Consider the following 25,237-nt stretch of genomic DNA (forward strand, 5'->3'; position numbering starts at 1 on the left):
GTGCCAGTGTTAAGCACTGTTGCTCATTTTGTTTCGTTACTGCACTAGTTTAATTGCAACATTTAATTTGCTGCAATGTCACGCTAATTAATCACTGGGCAGAAGCTTGCCTTTGTGCCAAGAGAACCAAGCCCTTTCTCCAAGCACTTGCAGCCTCACACAGTCAGCCTAGCTAGAGGAGGGATTCCTCCTTCCTTGACTGAAGAATGTCCATGAGAACTCTGGAGGACCCTGCACAATCCTGGAGTTCAACATAAATAAAAGGACAGAGACAGGGAAGAGGTAGACTAGGACATGCAAAAGGCAAAGGTATCAAGGACAGGAACAATAAATTAGCAAGTGCAAGAGGGCTGAAAGAAAAGGCTAATGAAAACTAATAAGACACAATGCACTTAGTGAAGCTCTAAGAATGACAAAGGAGAATGAGCTGCAGGCATAGAAAACAAAGAAGCAGAAAAGCCTACTTGGAGGCAAACTATAAAACTCAATAAATATCTGCTGACTGAGCTTCCAGGCTCTAAATAGAACTATTATGAGCAGGACAAAAAGGATGCTAACAATTAATCTCAAAATATATAAACTGGAAGACCCCATGGTCTAGAAATCCTCTGTGTCATGTTCATGTTTTTGAAAAACTTTTTTTCTCAAAGTTGCTAGATCACATTATCTCTTCAAGCAATGACACAAAATCTGCACTGAAGCTTCAACACTGTCACTCTTTTAAAAAGTGCCTTCAGCCAATTCACCTATCAGTTAAATAATCTAAAAATATTTGTTTTGCTAAAAAAACTGTTTTAAGTATCATTTCATAACCATGCTCCAGTTAGATACATTTCTCTCTGCAAGACCAAGCCAAGCAACTTCAATTGATAAATAAATAATATATAATACAGAAATCATTACAATGTATAATATATAAATAAAGAAAATATAATATGATATATTATATATAATTAGGTATATAATAATAAAATTGATAAGGTTTTGATAAATCATGGTAACATAGTGAAATTAATAAATTGAAAAGTGAGTTCTTATACATTACAATGAAAGAATTACATCAATAATAGTGTCCAGCTTATTTCAGCTCCTTAAATAAAATGCACTATAAAGGACAAAGCATCACTGTCATGGCAATGGTACAGCATATTACTGGCATTTAAAATCTAACACAAAGCTTACTCTATCAGTTGTTCTCTTTATATTTTCTGTACAAAAGACAGGGTTTTACACTTGGTCTAAATAAATAATCACTAAATCTTGGCAGCGTGGTCCTTTAACTATTCCAGGATAAGTCAGATAGATGATTTAAGGCTACCAACTGTTCACAATTCCCATTCAGACAAATAAATAGCACAGCCTTAGACACAGCCCAGTTTGATGGGGGAAAAAAATCAAGAAAACAGCAAAAAACCCCTATAACTAGATTGTGAATTACGTCATTGACTTCATCATTTTCATTTCTCAGTAAAATATCTGCTGTTAGATTTAAAAAATGAATGCTGACACAGTTGTCAGAATGATGCCTTGAAACCCTTTGATGTCATTAATCAGCAATGGCAAAAGTTCACAAGAAACTCATATCATAAGTTTGAGGTGTATTTCCTCTTGATATCTTTCCCAATGGATGCTGATTCCTGTTCTCAGCTTTTCCTACACTGTAGAGTGCTTCCACCCTGATTGTGCCAAGCACCAAACAATGTTCACATGACTGTGATAGAACAGTGGTTTTAAGAAATAGTCCTTTCATGGGGAAGAGAATCACTATTTTTTAACTTCGTTTTGATCCATTGGGAACTGTGTTTATACATTGTGAATGAGACAGACTGTGTATGGATTTTAACCACTGTAGAATTCCCTGCTTCTCAGAAATGTTGTCCCATTAGTCTCTGACAGTAATACAAAGATATACGAGATAAATCTGTCATCTTCAGGGACTTTGTATAATGCAGCATGAAACATCCAGGACATCCATATCCACATCAGGAATTATTCATGTTCTTTTTTAGATTGAGTTTACTATGAATGTGTCTTTGAAATCTAAGTTTAACTTCAAAGCTGATTTAAGTGAACAAACTGAGATGGATTCTGGATTAACAGAAAACTCATTATCACTAGAAACTCCCACATTACTGTATTTAAAAAACAAAATCTGAATTTAAACTTTCCAACTGTGATTTATTTCTGTCGTATTGCTTTTTCACATCCTTATGAGGGCAGCATTACACAAGACAGAACATACAAAATGTCAACATCTGGTAAGAACTGCAAAATTCTTCCTTTGTTCTCTTGGAAGGAAAACATCTTCCATGAAAAGTTACAGTAATTTGCTCTAAAAATTAGCAGCAAAGGCACAAAGACAAACAGTGGAAAGGTGTTCCACTTACATTTTTTTCTCTTTTTTTTATCACTATCGGTCATCCTTTGTAGCACTTCTTTTTAAAAAAATCAAACCAATTAAATAATCTACTAAATTCTAATCATACCATTCAACAGAATGAAATTAAATGTTTAAATAAAGTGACAATTTCTGAAGCTTACTAATTCCTTTAAAGGAATTATTCATGGTAGGATACTACCCTCTCTTGCCCCTCCAAGACAGAGAAGTTTCTGACAGAATTAATTCAGTAAATGTTCTACAATTGTCTTGGTTTGTGAAGACAGGTATCTGCCAGGGAAAGCTGGAGCTTCCCTTGGAATGGAGAATGTAAACCACCACCACCACCCCCCTTTTTTCCAATTACAATTTTTCAGTTAAAAGCTTTTAGGCAAAAGATTTTGGAAATAGAAATAGCAGTTCTTTATCGGTATGTATAACAAAACAAACAAAACCCCCCACAACTACAGCATTAATAACAAGAACAGTACCAAGAACCTCGAGGGCTTTGCTTCACAGAAACCCAGGGCAGTTTAGTCTCAGTGTCTTTGTAGGATCCTCAGAGCACCAAGCTGGAACAGTGGAAAAGTCCCGGGCTGGTAGCTGGGATGGCAGGGTGTCCCGGCAGGGCAGGGGCAGGGTGTCCCAGCAGGGCAGGGGGTGCAGGGTCACACTGTAGCAGATGAACAGTGCTGATGGAACCACGACGGTGGGGCAGGGCTGGCCCAGCTCTTGCAGGGCGCCAGAGAAGCTCAGAATTCCAGGGTGAGCAGATGATGGTCGATTTCTCAGGACTGGACTCCTCCAGAGGCAGTGAACTCCTCCAGCAGGAACACCAACCCAGCCATGCTTTCCCCCCGAACGCCAAAAACCAGAGTGCCAGTCTGCCTGAAGCTCTGTCCTTTACCTGCCTCAAAACGCGGGTTATCCCCCCCCCCCTTTCCGAGCTTCGACCACCCCTTTGTTTTGTTAAATAGTCTTAAGTACGACACTTAGTCTCCTTGGTAACTTATGGGGAAAAAATTCTTTAGAGTAAAAAGGAACAAAATCTAACCCCCAACAAAAGTGAGTATTTTGTTTATTCACATGAAGTTCTCTTGGTGTTTTTAAATTTTTTTTTCTTTTTTGATTCCAATATATACTGTGCTCCTATCATTTTCAAAGGCAGAACTGTTCATGCACTTACAGAAATATTCATGCAATTACAGAAAATTATTTGACCACTCACAACTGCAAGATAGTGGAGTTTATGATCCAGAGAGGAGAGAGGTGGTTAAAATTCAAGGTCATAGCTGTAGATTTCACTCAGACCTCTCCTTGAAAAAGTCCCATGGGATAAGGCTCTGAAGGGAAGGAAGCCTATGGAAGCTGGTGGACATAAAACTAAATGAGAGCCAGCAAGATGCTCTTGCTGCAGAGAAGATGGATGGATTCTGGGCTGGATTAGGCAAAGTACTGACAGAGATGTGAGCCTTCTGTTGTTCACCACTGGTAAGGCCACAGGTGGAGTGTTGGGTTCAGTTCTGCACTTCCCAGTCTAAAAGAAACGTGGAGATACTGAGGAGAGTCCAGCAAAGGGACACCAAGATGATGGATGGGCTCCAGCACCTCTTGTAGGAGGAAAGGCTGAGAAAGCTGGGACTGTTCATGCTGGAGAACAGAAGGCTCAGGGGATCTCACCAATGTAAATAAACACCTGCAGGGAGGGTGCAAGGAGGATGGATCCAGGCTCTTTCCAGGGGTGCCCAGTGACAGCACCAGAGGTGATGGGCACACACTGAAACACAAGAGATTCCCTCAACTTCAGGAAACTCCTTTTTCCTGTGAGGGTAACCAAGCACTGGTTACTCATGGAGGTGGTGGAGTCTCCATCCTTAGAGATGTACAAAAGCTTTTCATAGTCTTGGGCATTTGGCTCTAGTTGACCCCACCTGAGCAGAGGCTTAGACCAGGTGATCACCAGAGGTCCCTGACAGTCTCAACCATTCTGTGATTCTATAATGGGAAATAACATCTCATTACTGAAGAATATGATTATGTAACATTCTGAATGAGATATGACATTTGCCTATAACTCATTGACATCAATCATTATATTTAAAAGTGCTTAAATATGCTATAAAAAGAGATTCAGCCTAATACAGAAATATAGGAAGTTAAAGAAATTCTCACAGGAAAGGAGAAAACCCACCTTCATGAAAAGCAATTAGCACATTTATTTCCATTCCAGAAGGGGTAGGTATTGAAATTCAACCACATGGAGTTTCACAAAGAAAGATAATTATGGGTATTCATAGGTATTCAACCTTGCAGGTTGTGAGACAGAATGTGTAAGTTTTAAAAAAACTTACAAAAAAGTGGAAAAATGTTCTGTGTTTTGCAGACCTCCCTCACCAAGTAACTAAATTAATACAGATCTCCATGCAATTATGACTTGACAGTTATAAATTAATACACTTTTTTCCTACTTTGCCCCACAGGGAAGATATCCAGTTGTGGAAGAGGAGAAATAGAGATGCTCTCCATTCTTAAATCCAGCATCCCATAAGACAGAAGACAAAAAAAATTGTTAACGGTGTTTCCAATTATAGTTTTCTTCAGATATAGCAGGCACCTATCTGCTCAAAAAAATTTTTCTTTCCAAGATTTACTTTACTTACGTATTTCACTGAAATTAACCTCATTCTTATTTAGCATGGGTCAGACCTTCCACCAGGTGAGTTACACCTGGCAGAACATTGACCTTTGCTATACCAAGCATCAAGAGAGAATCATCTCTTCCTACAGGAGGGGATCACAACATACAAAAAGAGAGAACCAGCTGATGAACAGGTCAAGCACTATGAGTTTAAATAAAAAGATCGAAGTACATGGGCAAATCAATTTTAATTAAAAAATAAAAAGAAACACCTAAGTAAGTAAATTAGACAAGAGCAGCATCAGTAGCTTGAAAAAAATACACTGTGCAATGCTGTGCAAAAAAAAAAAAAAAAAAGGGAAAAAAGAGATCAAGGGATGGAAAAATGAACTTACCTCATGAAGAGATAAGTACATTTTGTATGTAATGTAAAAAGAAAAAGAAATCAAACAAGTGAAAGGACAGTCCTCAGTACACCATTCTAAAGGGGGAACCTGGTCTTTTCTGCAGTTGACAATATGCACTTCAGCTTCTGTACATGGCTGCAAAACCCATCTCAAGCATGTTAGGGTCAAAGAAGGCCTTGGTTTAAGGCCATGGGAGAAATCCCTTTTAGTTAGGGTGAGTGAAATCTCGACTGCATTGCCCCTCAGGAGTTTTTATGTTAATGTTACTAGAAAGTTCTCTGTTTCCTTTGTCACTGTTGGTTACTGTTTGTCACAATGTTTTACATATTCCTAATCCCTACTCCCTGTTGATGCTCTTCCCTCAATCTCTGCCCCTACTTCAGTTTATATAAATTACTGTAACCCCCTGGCCCTCACCTTTTTTGGTGCCCCCCATACCGAGACAGTCTCGTGCTGTTTGTTGTTTTGCTCTTATTAAAGTTCTTTTCTGTTTCGGGTCACCTAATCGAGCCCACCTCTCTTTATTTCACCACCTAAGGGATCTTGACCCAGAAATCCCAAGGTAACGCCTGGTTGTCTAATCATTGGCCCAGGCTGTTACATAAGCACATGAATCCAGGCAAATGAAGGAAGATTCAACTGATGTGCCACTTGAGGAGTGGCATTATCAGTCCCAAGTACAGTTAACAGCCAGCTAAATTCTACTACCTGGCAACATCTTAACAGTAAACAACCTGTGCAATTTAGGTAGGATGCAAAGTTCAAAAGATTATCAAACTAGAGGTATTCAGTCCTCTGAAGGATAGGAAGCAAACCAGCATGGTTTGGGGTAGGATTATTGCAGCCTCTTGTAGATGAAGGCCAGATAACATAATGTCTTTACAAGCAAATGACACTTTTGGGTTTACAGTCTGCAAAAGAAAGATGATTCAAGACTGGCACCTGTGCTGCTTTGTGGGAAAACCAGCTTCAGCCAAACCTCTGTGGACATCATTCAGAAGGACACTGAGTTGTCACTGGAATAGTTTTGGACTTATTACATACATAGTAACTATGCAATGTCATGAAGACCGTAAAATCTAAACACAAGGAAAACACCCAAAGTGACATGAGCATATTTTCTTTTCAATTGTACATAAACTACTCAGAGCCCTCGAAGAGGAATGTAATTACACCCCACTCTAAGTGACCAAACCAATGACACAGCCTCTCTTCATGCCCTCTCTTCCCACACACAGCACAGAAAATTCTGCCATTGCAAACCTTAACCTTGCAATCTATGGATTCGTCTTTCAGAACATTTTGTTTATGTGTCCCTTTATAAACTAGAAATCCAGAGACTGCAGAGGAATACATAAAAATACCTTCTGAAAGAAGAATCTTGTAACTGTTCCCACACAGAGCCATGTTCTGGTATGTCCAGGTCTGATCAAAGGCAAAAACATGTTTTACTTTTCCAAGCTGGAAGAGGAGGAGGGAAAAGATTATAATCCTTATCTTCAAAAATCTTCCAGGAATGAACTCTGGCTTTTTTATCTCTGAATAAAAACATCAAGTCTCTAAGAGCAATTAGACAATCCAATACATTGTTAATGCTACTTTCACAGCATGTATTTGTACTAACAGATTTTTCAGCATACAAGGCATTATTCTCATTTTTTTTAGGAGCAAGGAATATTTAAATATCAGGCAGTAAGTTACATATTCTTTGCCTTTTTTTCACTAGGACACTGCAGAAGAGCATTATCAGTGCTGACAGTGTCTGGGCATTTTGACTAATCTTTTTATAGTGCTTCAATTTAATAATAGCCAAGCCTGGAATACACCCTGGGCCTGATAAGCAGCTCAAACAAATCCAGGAAAAAACATTTTCTTTGAAGTCACTATGTTTTTAGCACTGGAAATACCATGCACACTCTAAATTAATCATGCCAGAGCACCTTCAGCTTGACTATGAACCCAATCTAAAGGTTGTGTTCAGACTGATAGTCACTGTCCAGGAGCATGCCCATTAAAGTTTACCATTGAAGCATTTTCTTTAAATTATTAAAGATACAGCAGTGTAAGAGAGACACACAAGAAGACTTTAAAATTTGTGATTACATTTCACATCCAGTGTCTTCACACTTCTCATGACAACAGCATGGGAAAGTGTCAGGTTTGCAAGGCTGACAAGTGCTCCACAAAGCCCATGAGAACCAGGAAATAGGAGAGAGTACACCCAAATATTTGCAAACTTTACCTCAGCATCTCTGAAGCACTAAAGCTGAGAACACACTTGTGGCTACAGCTGTTGCTACCTCCAGATGGAAGTTTTACCAGCTCTCCACTAGAAACCACTTAAGAAAGTTTCTCCTTAAGGTTCTTTGATTTAAGCATGCTGGGTTGTTGTGCTCACTTTTCTAAGAGTTTAGCAGTTAACACTCTTCACCTTTTTGGTTTGCCTACTGTTAGAAAAAAACCAGTTATGAAACTTTATCAAGGTTAAAATAGTTTTAAAATACACCATGTTTGCTGTTTGATAACCACATTCCACTCTGTTATATTGTAAGGCTACAATATTTTAAAGGATTAATCATTTACACATTTCCCAAAACATCCTCTGACTGGGGAAAACACACCACCTTTGCTGATTAGGTGCAGTAAACCTTTCTGTGTTAGAGACTGCACAGATTGGACACTGATGGCCAAGGCTAAATCCAATAGCAGAGATGGAATTGCAGTAGAATATGGTGTTTACCTGCTCATGAGCAGTATTGGAAACACCCTGGCACATTCGTTGCACGACCAGAGACCATTCAGGAAGCAGACGAAGTATTAGGGGGATATTTACTCACTGGTTTTCTTGGAAGACTACCAAGCCCAGGAAGAGAAAACAAGTGTTTAGGATTTAATCCTACCTTGGAACACCTAAAAAAATCTATTCCCCATTCCATCAGTGCTCTTTCCCCACACCTAGGTACAGTGACAGCATAAGCAGGTACTTGTTCTAAAGTAACAGAGGCACATATGGGAAAGTACCTCAGGGTGGGGATGGTCATTGCTGAACTCTTCCTCTGCCAGGGAAGCTTTGAGTGATGTCCTGCTTGTCAGCTGGTTACCCACCTCACCCCACAGCTCCCTCACACTCACTGGACTTGTGTATGCAGCTTCAAGCCATGAAGCTCCTCTTATTTCTGCAATTCTCCTTCTACAATGTTCTTCTTCAGCATCCAGTTTATAAGTAAAGTAGCAATGAAACATAAATCTGAGAAGAAAGTGCAATATTGTTCTACCGTAAAATTACTAAAAAGTGAGAATTTAAGCCTTTCAGACTTGGTCCTTTCTTCACATGTAAGATTTTGGTAAAATCCTTTGTATGAACTCATTATTCTGCTTCCTACACAAATACCAGCTTTGAAGCCTATCCTTCTTTCCCCTCCCCTAAATTTTAAACACTTTATTTTTGAAACAAACAAATAAGTTAATAATTTTTCCAAGACTAACAGCCTATCTGTTTATTCCAGTCAATGTTAAACGGTTAAAGAATATGAACCTGTAGCTAATGCTGTCCCATACAACATCTGTATCCTAAACACTTGGCCTCCAAACATCAAGAAACAGGGTGCATAAATTGTGCGCCAAAAGGAGCATGCTATCTCCTAGTTTTGCCATGCAGAAAATAATAAAATAAACTTTTCAAATGTTACACACCATCAATTCATGCAGCAAGTGCTAAAAGAACACAATAAACAGTAACATTATACAAATCAGCTGCAATGCTGAATGCATTGCTTCACTATAACACCACCCCTTATATAATTTCAAAATCTCTTAGGCACAGTCTTACTACCAGCAAATTCACAAGGCTCACATAGTGAAAATTATAGCCAAGAACATAGCTTGGCTTTTAATTCAAGGATAAAATTTATCTCTTAAGTATACAATTGAGAAAAATATCATTAAACTCAGCACTTAACATTTCCTTTCCATTCATGCACTAATAATTTTAACCGTCCCAGCATTACACATGGGCATAACTGCTGGCCACATTTAGTCCAACAAGTGTACCAGGTCAGACCACAGCTCTCTCTGTTTCAGCACACTATCTCCACAGTGAATGTCTGGGGAGGAGGTAAGATCAGTGTTAGTATGTAAGCGATACTCAGATCCTCAGAATGCTGGGATTTAAAGCTGGATAATGCCTTTGAATTTGGAAGAAAATACAGATTAGACAATCCAGCTCCTTCTAGATAAACACTTCTCTCTGCAGAAAGGACAATTCAATAGATACAAACCATTTAAATTCTGATACAAATTTTCATTTTTAATGATATAAAAAACAGTCTGCAATTATGGACACCCCACTGCTAACCTGTACATGTTTTCAGTAAAATTCAGTCTGTTGGCTTTGAAAATATGCCTTGTGTTTACGACAAAAGCTTTCAGAATTATATGAGTAAGAAGTTGAAGGAATCCAGTGAGAGCTTTCATAATTTGGGTATTATGTTATGCATTAAAATCACATCCTTCCTTGACTTGAGCCATAAAGGCAATCTCTGCAAAATGTGTTAAGCCTTAATATGGACAGGTGAAGGCCCATTTCAGAATAGTAGAACAGAGCTTTTTTGGCCACTGTTACCTATTTACAAAAGTACCACAGGCTGTTGTAAATCCACACAGACTACACAACAGTGTTGCTTCTCTTATTGTATCCTATATACACCAAAAATACCCCAAACCAAACAAACCACCAGGCCTAACACCACCTTGCTATGTAAGAACAAGGTTTCTTCTAACTCTTCAAGGAGGTACGATATGACAAATCCACCATGCAAAGAGCAAACTGGATAATCTTTCTTTGGACTTGAAACTTGAAGGCAAAAAAGAGCAGAAGAAATGGGATAACACAAACTGACACGCTTCAATAACAAAACAGCTTGAACTCTGGAACTAGGGAACAACAGAGCATGAATTTTATGGAGGTCTGAATGATCTACAACAGAAATCAGATTTTTTTTTTCTTCTGCTTTCTGCATGACCTTTGGATGGGGGCAGTTGAGTAAATAAAGACTAATAAAAACCTTGTTTACCCAGACAAGAGTTTAGGAATAGCAAATACCAACTATACACAAGTTTCTACAATCACACTGTGTCTTGGGCAAGTAACATATCCTTTAATTCTTGCCAAAGAGAGATGTAAATCTCAGGTAGAAAGTTTCAATACAGATGGAATGAATTGCAATACATTTATTTTCTCTTTTGTCTAATGTATCCAGCCAAGAATGCATTTATTATATCTTCAGGACTTTGTAGCTTTCCTGTTTACTTTAATAACAGTAGTTTCATGCCTAGAGCTCCACGTACTGAGATAAAGAGATCAAGGCACATACATTAAAACCCACCATGCATCATGTGAATCATAGTATTTCTTGGTCTGTTATCATATTTGCAATTCAGATAAGGAAAGCAGTAGCAGCTCACGGTAATATCAGCATATGAGCTGTCTGTAGAGACAGAGGTGTACCTGAACACAAACTAAGAACCTAATCACTTAATCAAATTCTTATTGTAGCCATTTTACCATTTAAATGAATACAAGGCTACTGACCATTGATCAAAAATAAAAGTGGTTTGTAGAAGACAGAGCCAGAAAGGAAGGAGAGGAGCACAGCAAAGATGGGAAAAACATGGATACATAACCATAGGTACAACTTTAACTCAGGATTTTTTACCTTCAATTATGGCAAGTACCAGTCAACAATAGGGAAATATCTAATAGGAGCATAGAAATTAAAGAGAGCTGTTAGAGAAATTAACAACTAGGGATGAGCAGCTATCTACTACCTATCTTAGTGTACTTACGCATCTTCTTCTCTCTGAGAGGTGAAATACAACGGTTTTTTTAAGCCTCTCTGTTTCACTGAAAACCCAGTTTTTTACCCAAGATCACTGCTGAAGCTGACCCAGCCCTTTTTGGTGACTGGCTAAGGCTGACTAACATAAGCAGGTCAAGCTGCAAAGATGAGGATGAGCAGCAAGTAATTATGATAAGCAGCTGAGGAAAGTTAGTTGTGTGATCTCATAGTTGTATGATCCTCTCCACTACATCTGCAGTCAAAAAGGGGCCTATTTTTAAACCACCTGTACCACTGGAGTACAAATGTAAACTAAGGACTAAAGAAACCTTGTTGGGGAAAAAAACTCACCTAAATAATCACAATGTTGCATGGTCACAGACTCCTTTCAATATCTCCCAGATTAAAACATCAGAAATAAAAAGTATTTCTCACAACAAAAGTTCCACTCAGTTGATGCATGAAGAAACATGAATAAGTAATTTCAAGGTAGCAATGTAAAATACTACCAGCTCCAAATATTGACTCAAATATCAATTCCTTGAGACACTCCATCTTGCAAAGTCTTGAAAACTAAATGTTGAGGAGATAAAAAAGCAGTGATCATCATTATACAATCATAGCCAGAAACTCTGACCAAAAGTAAGCCACACTTTTATGCTGAATTTATGAGCCCCCAATTACACTGCGATGCCAGTGTAGAATTTCTAAGCAATACTTGAAAAAAGTAGCACAGAAATAATGAAACTGAACTCCTTTTACTTTAAGGAGAATTATGTATGACATTTCTTTTGCCAGAACTTCCCAGTCACAAAACTATTGTCCTCTTGTATGGCGAGGTACAGCATTTGCTTATCTCTCACATATTAACTGTGCTTCCGCCTACATTGTTGTCTCCCTCATTAGCCTACTGATTTATTCCATTTATATTATTATTCCATTCTATACCTCAGTGTCTCCTTTCTCTATACAATTAACTCCAGAGCTGTTAACTCTCTTATTCTGACAAGCATATCCTACCTAATATTCCTTAAAAAACCAAGCATATTAAGGGTATGTCACAGTAAAAAGTGTATCAAAGAAAGGACAAAAGGAACAGAGAAGCACTTCAGTTAAACTGGGACAAGACAGACTGCAGATTCAATTTCCTACTAAATGACCTTAATCAAATGATTGGGATTTCATAGCATAGCTAAATTGGCAGTTGTCAGTAAAGCCCATAAGGATTACATATCTAAGACACTTCAGTAACTGACAAAGTATGCCACTTCTAAAATATTTATTAAGAATCTGCATAACATCTGATAAAGCTTTAATTTCGAATTTATTAAAAACACAAACAGTCATGTTACACAAAAAACCCATACCCACAACTATAAGAAACAACAGCATTACTATGGCTTCCAGTGGAAAAGCAGAAAGTTTCTCATGACCTGTTTTCTTCTAGGCAATGAAGGAAAGTAACCTAATTAATCTAACCTAAACAGGATCACCTTGGCCAAATACAAGCAAACACAACTTTTGGCAATGTTGTTGTCTTACCAATAAGAATTTGTCATTTTCCACTCACCCCATTTCCCTCCTAAATTAATCACCATCTGTTTAATCTCAACTGAGATCTCCATACTTCACCTACTGCAAAGATGAATGTTGGGTATAAACACCCCTCTCAGAGGGAAGGCAATCACTGCTGCAGTATACAGGAAAAATGTCTCTACATGGTTGCAATCTTTAGCCTTTCACCACTAATTCAGAGCAAGCAGCAAAAAAGTTCAGGTCATTTCCTGACTGGCACAGTAAGTTATAGCAGGATACACATTCTATTAATTTCTAATTACGTTGTTCATGCACTGAAAGCCCAAATGGGGAATGTTTCTTTTTAAAGCGTAAAGAAGGGCACTGAAACTGCTTACCTCACTCAGCTCTGCAGGGGAGTCATTTCCATATTTCATACCAACTTCAGAATTCATGATTAGACTTCTCAGGGCTTGACAATTTCTGCAAATTTTAATGCTTCAAAGCTTTGTTCAATTCTTTGTTCAATACTTTCTTCTCCGATTTTTTTTCTCTCCTACACATTTTGCTCTAGACAGCCATTTTTACTACACATTGAGAGTTTAAGTTAATGATGCAAGATCTTCTAAAAGAGCCAAACTGGTTTTGACTTCACAGATAATCCATTTCTGCAAGAGACTTGTTAATAATGTGAAGTGCTCAGAGAATGCAGGGAATGAAGTGCTTACCAGGATCCCAGGGTTGTCTTAGTCCATCTACAAGGCATGCTTCATCTGTGCCGTCTGCTTTTTATGCTGTTCTTTTCCATAACACTATTAAAGGGCATTTTCCAACGCTGCTGAACACACTCAGAAAAACTGACGAGCTTCACCCAAGTTCATGGAGAAATTCAAAGGAGAGTGCTGCTACAGTCCTCAGTATCCGGGGAGGCAGAAAGGAAAAGAGAAGAAAGCTCCCCTCCCCGAGAGAAACCAATGCTGCACTTCACGCTAAAGTTTCCCCTGCCAGTGAGCCTGGAGTTTAAGTGGTTTATGATCAAACACAGCTGTCTTGCTGCTGGCTAAAGGGTGCATGGAAGGGGCGGTGCCAAAAGCAGAGTGCAAGTGGGAGGGAGAGAGGGAGGGAGAGAGCCACAGAGGGTTCATTTTGGAACCACAGGCATCTCTCCAGCTTTCTGCATACTAATTACTATACAGAAAACTAAAAAACTAAGTAAAAGGAAATGCCACCTGGATAACAAGAAACTGAATTCCTGTTTCTCTATTCGTGGGTGCAATTAAGTAAGGAAGAATGGGGGGGCTGTAGGGGGTGTGGTTTTATAATGATTTCAAAAGGTCACAGTAAGCCTGAAAGCACCATTAGAATGCTGCAGATTTTACATAACAGATTGACATCTTACAAAGAGTTCAGGAGATGCTACTGGAAGAAGGGGAGAAAAAAAGCACTTGCTTTCAACATTCTGCTACAAATCGAGGAAAAATCTTTAATAAGTTGGATTTGTTGTCATGTTGTACCCATTACAAGAAATGATGGCTCCTTTTCCCCTTTCCTCTGTTCTCTAAAATAGTGACAGCCTCACACATTTTTTGATTGGATTCTGATTTACTTCTCAAGTCAGATGTACGAAACACAGTCCTCTGCAGCTGAAATTTTTCTGATCATCTCAATACATTATTAAAGTGCCAGATTAGTTCAGGAAAAAACCCCTAATATAAGAATCATGAATAAATGCTATACAAGCTGTGCCTCTATCCTTGCACTCTGGCAAAAACATTTTCATGGGAAACAATGCACTCCAACAGCAGCATTTTGAAAATAATTGTGTGAGTTTTTCTTTCTCCTCTGTTAGGAGGAGATTAGTGTCAGCATGTCAACATAGGAATAATTCACCCCAATTCACTATTAGAAGTGCATTAAGATCTAGAAAAAGCACACCTATATTGCTCTGTGGTACTGCAGAGTGGTGGTCATACACCCTGAGTCCCTGTCCTTCCTCCACACCCAGCACCAGGGACTGCAACACTTGTGTGGTTCATAGGGAAACAAGAATGCCACAATCTCTTTCCAAGATGTTTTACATTCATCCTTCAAGTCTTCAGTTTACTTTAGTACAGTCTGTATTTTCAGGTTTCTCTTCCTCTTTTCATGCCCACCTTGCATCACCTCCACTCTGTTGTTTTCCCCATGGAGTGTATCCTCCATGTCCCACCTTCACATTCAGGTCTGCCTCTGTGCTCAGTGCTTCTGTGTATATTCCTCCTTACTCATCTGCTTTGTTTCCCACATATGTTTGCAGTTATGGCCTCTGAAATCCCAGTGAAGGCCTGCACTGCTCTCTGCTGGCAGAGGGACAGTGTCTCATGGCACAAGACAACACTGGGACAGACTATGCTGTCCTCTCCAGTGCATAGGGAGCTGGGGGGGCTGCAGGCTTCTCCAGGCTGCAGCATGGGAACAACAGTGTTGTACACCGGTCTCCTGTGCATTAAGATGTGATTAACACTTCGTATTATTGAATTTGTATACAGAAAAATAGGTGCTGTATAGTGACTTGGCTCATTTTTCATCGGAAACTTGAAAGCCCAACAACTTCCATTCAAAAGTTCCTTTAGCTAACATGGTACATTTTAAAATGTTTCATCTTTTCAAAATTAAGCCTTCAAAATCAAGGTAGTCTTTTGTATATTGTATTGCTACCCATATTAACTTTATTTTCTAATTTATAATCTGCTCTGATCTTATCTTCATCCAATTCTATCACATCTATCATAGGTTTACTAGCAGAGGATTGAGCCTCAGTATTATTAGTAAGAATAAAGTTCTGAGGTTTTCCTTTTCTAAAGGAAAGGCCATATTAATTATGTTTCCATACACTGCACTTCCCATGCCCTATCTCTACACTGCCAAACAATTCCTTGCTGAGCAAGCATTATGAAATTAAAAGTTCAGATTTGTTTTCATCAAAACTCACCATTGTTTGTCTATTTCTGGCAGACTAGCCATCAGACAGACCACGCAGTACTACATCCCAAGAATATTGGTGCAGTGTCACTGATGACGGCGACGGGAATGTGACAAGAATACACCGAGATCAAGCAGCAACAGCCCAAGTTTTATTGTTGGGCACCCCCTTTTGTAGGGGCTTCAAATTTCCTGCATGTACAAACAGGATTGATTAAAGGTCTCAGCTCCACCCAGCTTACTGGCCAATGATATGGGTGCATATGACAGATATAGCTGGTTTCTAGCTGCACAAATATTTGGGCTTAACAGATACCAGCTTGACCAGCCTAGCTCAAAGTAAACCAGTCCCTGGACACGACAACCACAGGTCATATTCAAACCCAGACAGAGGACCTCAGGCAACCCCTTTGAACCACAGATGCATCCAATATCATTGGTCAGTGAGCTGGGCAGAGTTGAGACCCTTGACCAAATCATGTCTGTAAGTGCGGGAAATTTGAAAGCCCTATAAAAGGAGCTGCTGGACAATAAATGTAGGTTGTTGCTGCATGAAATCCGTGTGTTAATGTCACGTTCCTGTCTCTGACTCTACAGCGACATCTGTTGACCTTCTGATGTGCTAGCAACAAGAGGCAGTGCTATTGCAGGGAGATGAGGGGCAGCAAAATTTGCTGCCAACAGCTTATTGGGCTGTGGAGCGCTGCGAGCAGAAAACTGTGGGCAGCAGAAAAAGCTGCAGGCAGAGAGTTGTGGGTGGCAGATGAGACAGAGATTTGAAAATTCTAGCTGATCCTTCATAGTAAACTTAAGAACATGAACTGCACGATAGAATGTATTTCAAATAGTGGTTCAGAACATGTATTAAATTGCATTTTAGAAGGCATTTACTGAATACCGAATGCTGTGTCTGTTACCTTTTTACACATTTTAAAGCACAACAAGCATCTGGAGCCCTTCAGTGATAATGAGAAAAGTCAACCTAAACACCATGGGATAACAGGACTAATAATGCAGATAAAAAGAAGAACACAGACTCTTAGATGGCCGAAACTGAGTTTTTCCATGAAAAAGTGGCAAGAGGGCCAAAGCACATGAGAGAGATAAAGGTGAAGAGTTCACTGAAGAAGGCTCTGTTTGGTTCATCCTTTGGAGACCCCGAGACCACTACGATGGACTGAGCCTGTCCAGAAGGGTGTGGAGTTAATTACCATATGACTCAAGGATGGGCAGGGACAGGAAATGAATATGTAAGAGACAGATTGTGCAATATCATGCATAAGCAAAACCTCAGGGAATAATAAAGGGGGCAAGCTCTCTGGTGTTCATGCCCCATGCAACTCGGCATCAATTAAACACATACCTCTCTAACAACTATTATTAGTTGTGGAGTTCTTTTCGCCTCCATTCCAGCAGAAGAAACTGCAGGCAGCAGAGGGCTGCAGTAGAGAAAGCTGCAAGCAGAGAGTTGTGGACAGCAAAAAAACTGTGGGCAGCAGAGAGTGCTGTGGCAGTGAAGAGGACTGCAGGTGGCAGAGAGTGCTGCAGGTAGCAAAGAGGAATGGTCAGGAAAGCAGCATGGGTCTAGACTCTCCTTTATAGATTACAGACAATGCCAGGAACATGGGGGCACAGTCTTCAGCACCAGATGACTCCTTCCTACACGAATGGACACTTGTTTTAAAAAATAGATGGAGAAAAGTATGACAAACGAACTTTAGTAGCCCTAATAATGTGGTACAAGAGCCATGGACTGGACGTGTCTGAAGGAGCCCCCCTAGACGTAAAAACATGGGAGCAGGCTGGCCAACATATTCTTTCAGTAACCTCAACAAGATGAAGAGACCACCATTAATATTATAAAACCCTGGAGGCTCATCATTAATTTATTAAAACAGTTGAAGAGAGTGCATGACACAAGGATGGCAGAAGGATCTCCACTGGTGCCACCTGCCAAGGTGAGCGGCGAAATCACGGTGCTGGGAGAGGTGGTGGTGGGGGTGCAGATGCCACACAAGGTAAGTGGGAGAGGAGGACAGGAGGAGAAGTCACGGTGTGCTGTGAAACTGCCTGGATCTCGCTGCCACCCCCTCCTGATACATCTTCCCCAGTGGAGCATGCCCCAGTCACCCAGTACCTTGCCGCTGTCCCAGAAGGGGATGCACTGTGGCCGAATGCCAAACCCTGCTCTGCTGCATCTGCCCAGATCCCTAAAATAGCAAACAGCCATTTTACCGCTCCGTGCTCTGCCACCGTGTGTCTGGCCAGGCCAGCAGAAAGCCCTGACGCTGCCCCCGGCAGCTGCGAGGCCACGCTCAGCAGCTGCAATACATATGGTTGCTGCCGAGTCCTACCACCAGCCGCTGCAAACTGGCGCCAGCAGCTGCTGGCTGCTGCCAGGTGTTTGGCGGCTGCTGCCAGGCTATTGCCTAGCTGTGCCTGGCACTCCATGGTTTGCTACACTGCACTTTGCCCTATCTGCCAGGACCCTTGATACCACACCCAGCCACTCTGAGGCGGCACATAGCTCTTGCCAGGTGCTCAGCTACTGTCAGTTTATCTGCTCCTGTGGCAGAACCATGCTATCCCCCTGTAAAAAGTGGACATTCTGTTACTGTCTCTAGCTGTATGGGCTGCGCAAGTCCCATGGCAACAGAGCACCTTTACAGCTCCAAGCTGTACAGCCACCAGGTCAGCATGTGCTAGGGCCACACGAACCCTCTCCTACCACATGCATGTCAGGACCGCCTCCTCCTGAGACTGAGTGGGCCAGCTCCAAGACCACACCCCGCACTCAGCCTCTGTGGGGTGTGCCTGCACCTCTGACAGCCTCCAAGGGACGCGCCAGCACCTCCGACCCAATGTCCATGGGACATGCCTGCACTTCCAATCCAGCTTCTGTGGGCAGGTCTGGGAAATGTGTCACAACAGTTCCTGAAGATGTAATACCCAGAAGTAACAGCAGACCCAGAGACCCTGGAATCACTGCTGCCTCTGCTGTGAGTGTACCACTTTTACTAGAGCTGGAGCTGTCCCTGGAATGTATACCAGCAAGGAATGCAGGGGAGACCAGGAGAGAAAGCCCCCGTTATGCCCCTGTGGAACACCACAGTATTGCCACCATCGCTGCACTACTGACAGCCCTGCCCAACCCTGTGAGCGTCTGGCAAAAAGTGAAACATACAGCTATCATAAGTGGGGACTATAAGGGGGAAGAACTCATTGATGTACTCGTGTTGGGGACCTGGGAGCCTGAGGACGGGACAGTAGTAATTTATCCAATAACAAGAGGCAACTGAACTACAACTCCTGACAAGTACACCCTCTTCCAGTGGCCAGTTCTTTCTGAACTGTGTCAACTAGTGGCCAAGCATGGTTTGGGTTCTACTCCTGATGCTAATATGCTATGATTCCTAACCACTCATTTTGATATAAAGCAGCTTGCGAAATTAATGTTTGCAACAGTCCAATATATGGTGTTCAAATCTAAATGGAAAAGCAGTGCTGAAAAACAGGAGTTAAAAAATGTAAAGGTTCCATGAGAACACCCACGTTATGAGGAAGGGGTCCATCAACTTCTGGGACTCCCACCAGTGGGGGATCCTTGACTAGGCTAGATTGCATCCCTTAACACTGGCACAGGTAAAAAAACTGGGATTCCAGGCACTGCTTAGAGGTAACTAATATGCCAACCCAACCCAAACATATTCCAAAATCAGACAAGGAGTCAGAGAATCATATCTACAGTTCATAGAGACATTACAAGATGTGGGAGTGGGCGGAGCCCCAGCTGCTTTGCCCTGGAGAGGGCCAAGCTGAGGAGTTAAGAAAGAATTTCGCAACTTCACCCAGAGCCCTTAAGACAAAAGACCTCCTAGCCACGGCGACCTGTCCGGAGACCCACAAGCCCCCTCGGGATTTTATGTAGATCTGTTACAATTGATTGGTTTTGTACTCTTCTCCTCCCACCCTGGTGTCCCATAAAAACCCCTGGGTTTCCTCTGGTCGGCAGAGGTTCTTCGTCCCTGGATCCCTTTTGCTGGTACCCTTGCAATAAAGTACCACCTGCGGAAATTCCACATGAGACCTCTCTCTCTCTCACCACGGCCGGCTAAAAGAGGGGCTAACTCACAAGGGCATGAGCTGAGAGCACTGAGCTGAAAAATCACTGCTCTGCCCGATGCTGAGAAGCCCCTCTGCCAGCTGAGGAGCGCCTGACCCCCCAAGGAGTTGTTTCTAGCGAGACATCCTTTGGGGTGGCTCTCTGGGTCCCCAAGCGGCGGACCCCGTCCACCAGCTGGGATAACAAGATGCTAGGGAAAAGCAAATTGTTAATTTTGAGGCCAGAAATCATCTAATTTTATAACTGCCAAAGGACAATGCCAATTAGGACTGCCATTGAAAGGCCATTGAGCTGCTACCTCATGAAAATCCATCACTAAATGAATTGATAAATGCCTGTGCTAAGGTTGGATCGAATTTTCATAACACGCCTATGCTATCAGATTCCATAGCAGCTTCTGTAAGTGTAATATCTCAATGCTACAAGTGTGGACAGCTAGGCCACCTGAGAGCAAATTGTCTCTGCAAGCCCATTCTAATGGGGACATTCCAAGGACAGAAGAATATCAACATTAAATTTAACCAGTGTAGGAAACATGGTGACATGGCCAGACAGTGCAAATACAAAGTCTATACCAACAAACAATCATTTAAGGAATCTTTTAAGGACCAGGGAAATGGAAGACCTAGTGCAAGGGGGAGATGCACTGTGAAATGTCTCCTCACCTTCCCGTGCAAGCTTATGCAGCCGGCTTACAGGAAGACTCAAGGAGCAGCTGGAATAGATGTGTCCACTGCCATCACAGTAACCATAATGACCTCAAAGGTACATAAGATCTCTCTCGAGGCACAAGGGCTTATCATGAGAGGATTGAGTGCACTGGCGATTGGCAGGTTGAGTGCCACAAGACAAGGCACTGTATTGTGTGCCACCATACAAGGCACCCTGGTGTTATTGATGCAGATTTTACTGGACAAATACATGCAATGGTTTCAACCCCTACTCCACCTGTGACTGTCCCTGAAAAAATCAGAATTGCCCAGCAAATCTCTTTTAAGTCTTTCGTCCCAAATACAGATCTCAGGGTGCAAGGAGACCAAGGCTTCAGGTTGACAGGTGAACGACAAGTATTTTGGACCCAGGACACGGCTGATCAGAGGCCCAATATGGTGTGTATGGTCACAATGCCTCAAGCAAAGCCTTTGCAGATAAAGGTCAGTGGGATGACTGAACCAGGGGCAAACATCACCATCATCTCTGCCCACCACTTGGTCCCCACCAAGCCTGTGGGATCTGCTGTTGCTGGCCTCAGAGGGATGACACAGAGCTGTCTCAGCAGGAAACCTGTTTGGTAAAAAATACTGAGGGACAAACAGCTACCACCATTGGACCTTACATCACTGCAGCACCACTTAACCTGTGGGGAGGGATGTTTTATGCTTGGGGATCCTGGGTGGGGATGGATTTTTAATGGGGGCCACTCTTTTAAAGGGCGTGAAATATCCCACACTACCCTTAAAATGGCCTGTCACTCAGACAGTGTGGATACCACAGTGATCCCTTGAGAAAGAGAAGTTATATGCCCTTAGGTCTTTCGTGAAGGAACAACTGGTTCAAGAGCACATAGAGCCATCCATGAGCCTTTGGAACACTCCAGTATTTGTTATCAAAGAGAAGCCTGGTAAATGGATGTTGCTTCATGCTCTAAGAAAAATCAGTTCAGCCATGGAGACCATGGGTGCCCTCCAGCCTGGTATGCTATCTCCGACAATGATTGCTGCCAACTGGGATATTCTAATTGTAGACCTGAAAGATTGTTACTTTACTATTCCACAAAGTTTGGTTTTACTGTGCTTTCTATTAATAATGCTGCACCAGTAGAATGTTATCAATGGAGAATACTTCCTAAAGCTATAAAAAACAGCACTACAATTCGTCAATGGTATGTTGCTCAGGCACTCTCATCAGTGAGAGAACAATATCCAGGGGCGTATGGTTACCACTACATGGATGACATTTTGATAGCAACCCAAACAAAAAAGAACTCTCTGTGATTCAGCCAAGCCTGTGGCAAGCATTAAAAACATTTGGGCTGGAAGTAGCACCAGAAAAGGTATAGCAGCAACCACCTTGGACGTACCTTGGTCTCAAAATTGTGACCATACAGCTCAAGACAATTAAATTCTCAACAAAAGTTAAAAATTTAAATGATGCTCAAAAACATTTGGGTACCATCAACTGGCTCAGACCCTGTCTAGGGTTGACCACAATTAGCACCATTATTTCACCCGTTAGAAGTCAGATCAGGATGACCCTTTCCCAGGAAGTTAACCCAGGAGGCCAAGACTGCTCTTGAGATAGTAGAGCAAGCCATCACAAACAGGTCCACTGAATATGCCTAGAAGTGTGTATTACTGTGTTTGTTTTCACTGTTAATTTCCATCCTACTGCTGCTATTGGACAGTGAGTTACTCAGTGTCTGACCCTTTGCATGTTTTAGAATGGATGTTCCTACCTCACCAACCCAGAGAAACAGCCTCTATCATTTTTGAGTTAATTGCCCAGTTAATCACGAAATGTTGTGAAAGGTGTTTACAATTGACCGCAAAAGATCCTTCAAAAATCATTATACCTGTGAGACAAGATGAATTTGAGTGGTGTTATGCCAACAGCACTGCTTTGCAATGTGCTTTACACAATTTCTCAGGGCAGATTTGCTATCAGTTACTGAGTCATACATTTACTGCAAATGAGTCAAACCACTGCATTGTCCCTAAAGCCTCTGAACAGCTGCACACCCTTAAAAGGCATTACTGTGTTTACTGATGGTTCTGAGAAAATGGGAAAGGCAATTGTGACATGGAAGGAAGATAGCGAATGGCAAACATTGGAAGATTATGAGAATGGGTCACCTCAGTTGGTGGAGCTACATGCTGTAGCTATGGCTTTTCAGCATCTTCCCCATGGCCCTTTAAATATTGTCACTGACTCTGCCTATGTTGATGTCATAACACAGAGATTAAGCTGAGCTCTGCTGAAAGAAATTGACAATGCACAATTATTTGGCCTACTAAGTGGCATACCATCCAGATAAGAAATTACCTGTACTACATTCTACACATTAGAAGCCATACAAATCTCTCAGGTTTTATTACAGAAGGCAACGCACGAGCAGATCACCTAGCTAGCTGTGCCTGGACAGCACCACAGCCAGACATGCAAAAGCCTTACATGACTTCTTTCATCAAGGTGTTTGAGCCCTGCAGAGGCAATTTCTGCTATTGAACACAGAGGCTCATAATATAGGCAATACTTGTGCTGACTGCCAAGGCCAGCCTGCACCACCACAGATGGGAGTTAATCCCCACGGCTTAAAAGCTTTACAAAATGTGGCGTACTGATGTCACCCATATTCCTAAATTTGGAAATTAAAATATGTGCATGTATCCATTGATATTTTTTCCTCTGCCATATGGGCATCAACCCACTCAGAAGAAAAAGGCCAGGATGCCATCGCGTGTTCACAATTAGCCTTTTCTGCTTTGGATGTCCCTCGTGTTGGAGGTTTGCACAAACAGGATGGGACTGCTGGGATATGTTCCTTGAGCTTTGTTGCAGTGCTAGTTTTATTACAGGTTGAGGCAATTGAAAGACAGCAACAGGTCATGTCTTGCCAGCAGCACCCAAAGATCTCTTTGTTACTGAGCATTTTAAAAGTTTTCCAGCCAATAACATATTACTAAAGCTTACAAACAATTGTTCTAGACAGTGACTAAAATCACATGTACATCTGCTTCAAACAATACATGCTTACATGCTTTCTATTAATAATACACAATACTCCATTATTAAGCTTAAAACCTACTATCTTGCTAGGTGTATTTTTCTGTGGTCTTAAGGTCTATCCTAGCCAAACCTAAAAACTCAAACTATTGTTTCATGTCCTTGCTGTACTATTGGAACGTTTCTGCTTTCAGACATTGCAGCTGCAGCTAGCTTTAAGTTTTCTGCTCTTTCTGTTTCTGAAGCTGGCTTTCACAACTTTATGAAAGTCTTCTTATCTTTTACAATTTCCCACACCTCATAACATCAAAACAGATAGTGGATCTGTATACACATCACAAAAAGCTAGACAATTTCTACAGCTCTGGCATGTGTCACACTAAACTGGAATACACTATTTATCAACTGGACAGGCTATTGTTGAACATGCAAGTGGCACTTTAAAACATATCTTAGGTAAACAAAAAAGCAGAATGTGTACTGAACCCCACAGAGCAGACTAGCGAAAGCTGTTTACACCTTGAATCACTTAACAGTAGCAGAACAACCCCAAACCCCAGTAATCTTAAATCATTTCTCATGACTGCAGTCATCTGGAGATGCCCAGACACCTAAACCTAAAGTAATGGCAAAAGATGTTATCACAAACAAGTGGGAAGGTCCATGGGACCTCATTACATGGGGATGTGGGTATATGTCTGTGTTTCCATGATGGATACCTGCCAGGTGTGTTTGTCCTGCTCTACGTCCTGTTCGGGACCAGAAACAACATCCTCCTGATGAAGCTGCAGCAGACATGGTGGAGCAGTGAATTAAATGACTTGTGCAATTGATACATGGTGATCTGGGACAAGTTTATTCAAGGTAAAAACCTTAACTTGATAAATTGCTTTCCCTGCTATTTGGTTTACTCACAGTTCTAAAGTTGAAATATTTCTTGTTCATAAAGTTGTAAGTTTGTAACTTGTGCCAATTTGAAAGCTTGTATTGCTGGTAATCCTTGCTGTAGGCTCCTGGGAATGGATATAACATTTTCAGTGATATGTGGGATGCATCACTGGCTGGGAGAGGCTAGGCTTGTCTACCTTGGGTTAGGTAGAATCATATCTGTCATCATGCTGTCCCGTCATCTTATCTGCAAAAGGCACTTGCACATAAAACAAAAGAGAGCACTTTGCATTTTTATTGAAACTGAGGGGGGAAACTGTGGCAGATATAGCTGGTTTATAGCTGCACAGATAATTTGGCTTAACAGATACCAGCTTGACCAGCCTAGCTCAAAGTAAACCAGTCCCTGGACACGACAACCACAGGTCATATTCAAACCCAGACAGAGGACCTCAAGCAACCCCTTTGAACCACAGATGCATCCATATCATTGGTCAGTGAGCTAGGCAGCGTTGAGACCCTTGACCAAATCATGTCTGTAAGTGCGGGAAATTTGAAAGCCCTCTAAAAGGAGCTGCTGGACAATAAATGTGGATTGTTGCTGCATGAAATCCGTGTGTTAATGTCGCATCCCTGTCTTCAACTCCATTGTGACAGGTGCATCTACGGTTCAAAGGGACTGGCTGGGGTTCCCTGTTTGAGTTTGAATCTGACCTTTCAGTTACATGTCTGGGGGACTTGTTTACTTCTATCTTCTAACAAGCTAGG

General features: G+C 41.4%; 1 protein-coding gene across 2 annotated transcripts in view; it reads right to left on the reverse strand.

The window, feature by feature from the left end:
• The window catches only part of MCC (MCC regulator of WNT signaling pathway), a 168,298-nt gene extending 154,492 nt beyond the window's left edge, over positions 1 to 13,806 (reverse strand). The window contains exon 1 of one of the 2 annotated variants that reach the window (XM_066339109.1): positions 13,173 to 13,806. In XM_066339109.1, coding sequence (XP_066195206.1) covers positions 13,173 to 13,229 — 57 coding nt within the window. In that variant the 5' untranslated portion in view covers positions 13,230 to 13,806. The remainder of the gene's footprint in view (positions 1 to 13,172) is intronic. The other variant, XM_066339110.1, reaches the window with a different exon arrangement.
• Between the last annotated feature and the right edge of the window lie 11,431 nt (positions 13,807 to 25,237).

The sequence above is a fragment of the Sylvia atricapilla genome, chromosome Z (genome assembly GCF_009819655.1).
Source record: "Sylvia atricapilla isolate bSylAtr1 chromosome Z, bSylAtr1.pri, whole genome shotgun sequence".
Classification (NCBI taxonomy): Eukaryota; Metazoa; Chordata; class Aves; order Passeriformes; family Sylviidae; genus Sylvia; species Sylvia atricapilla.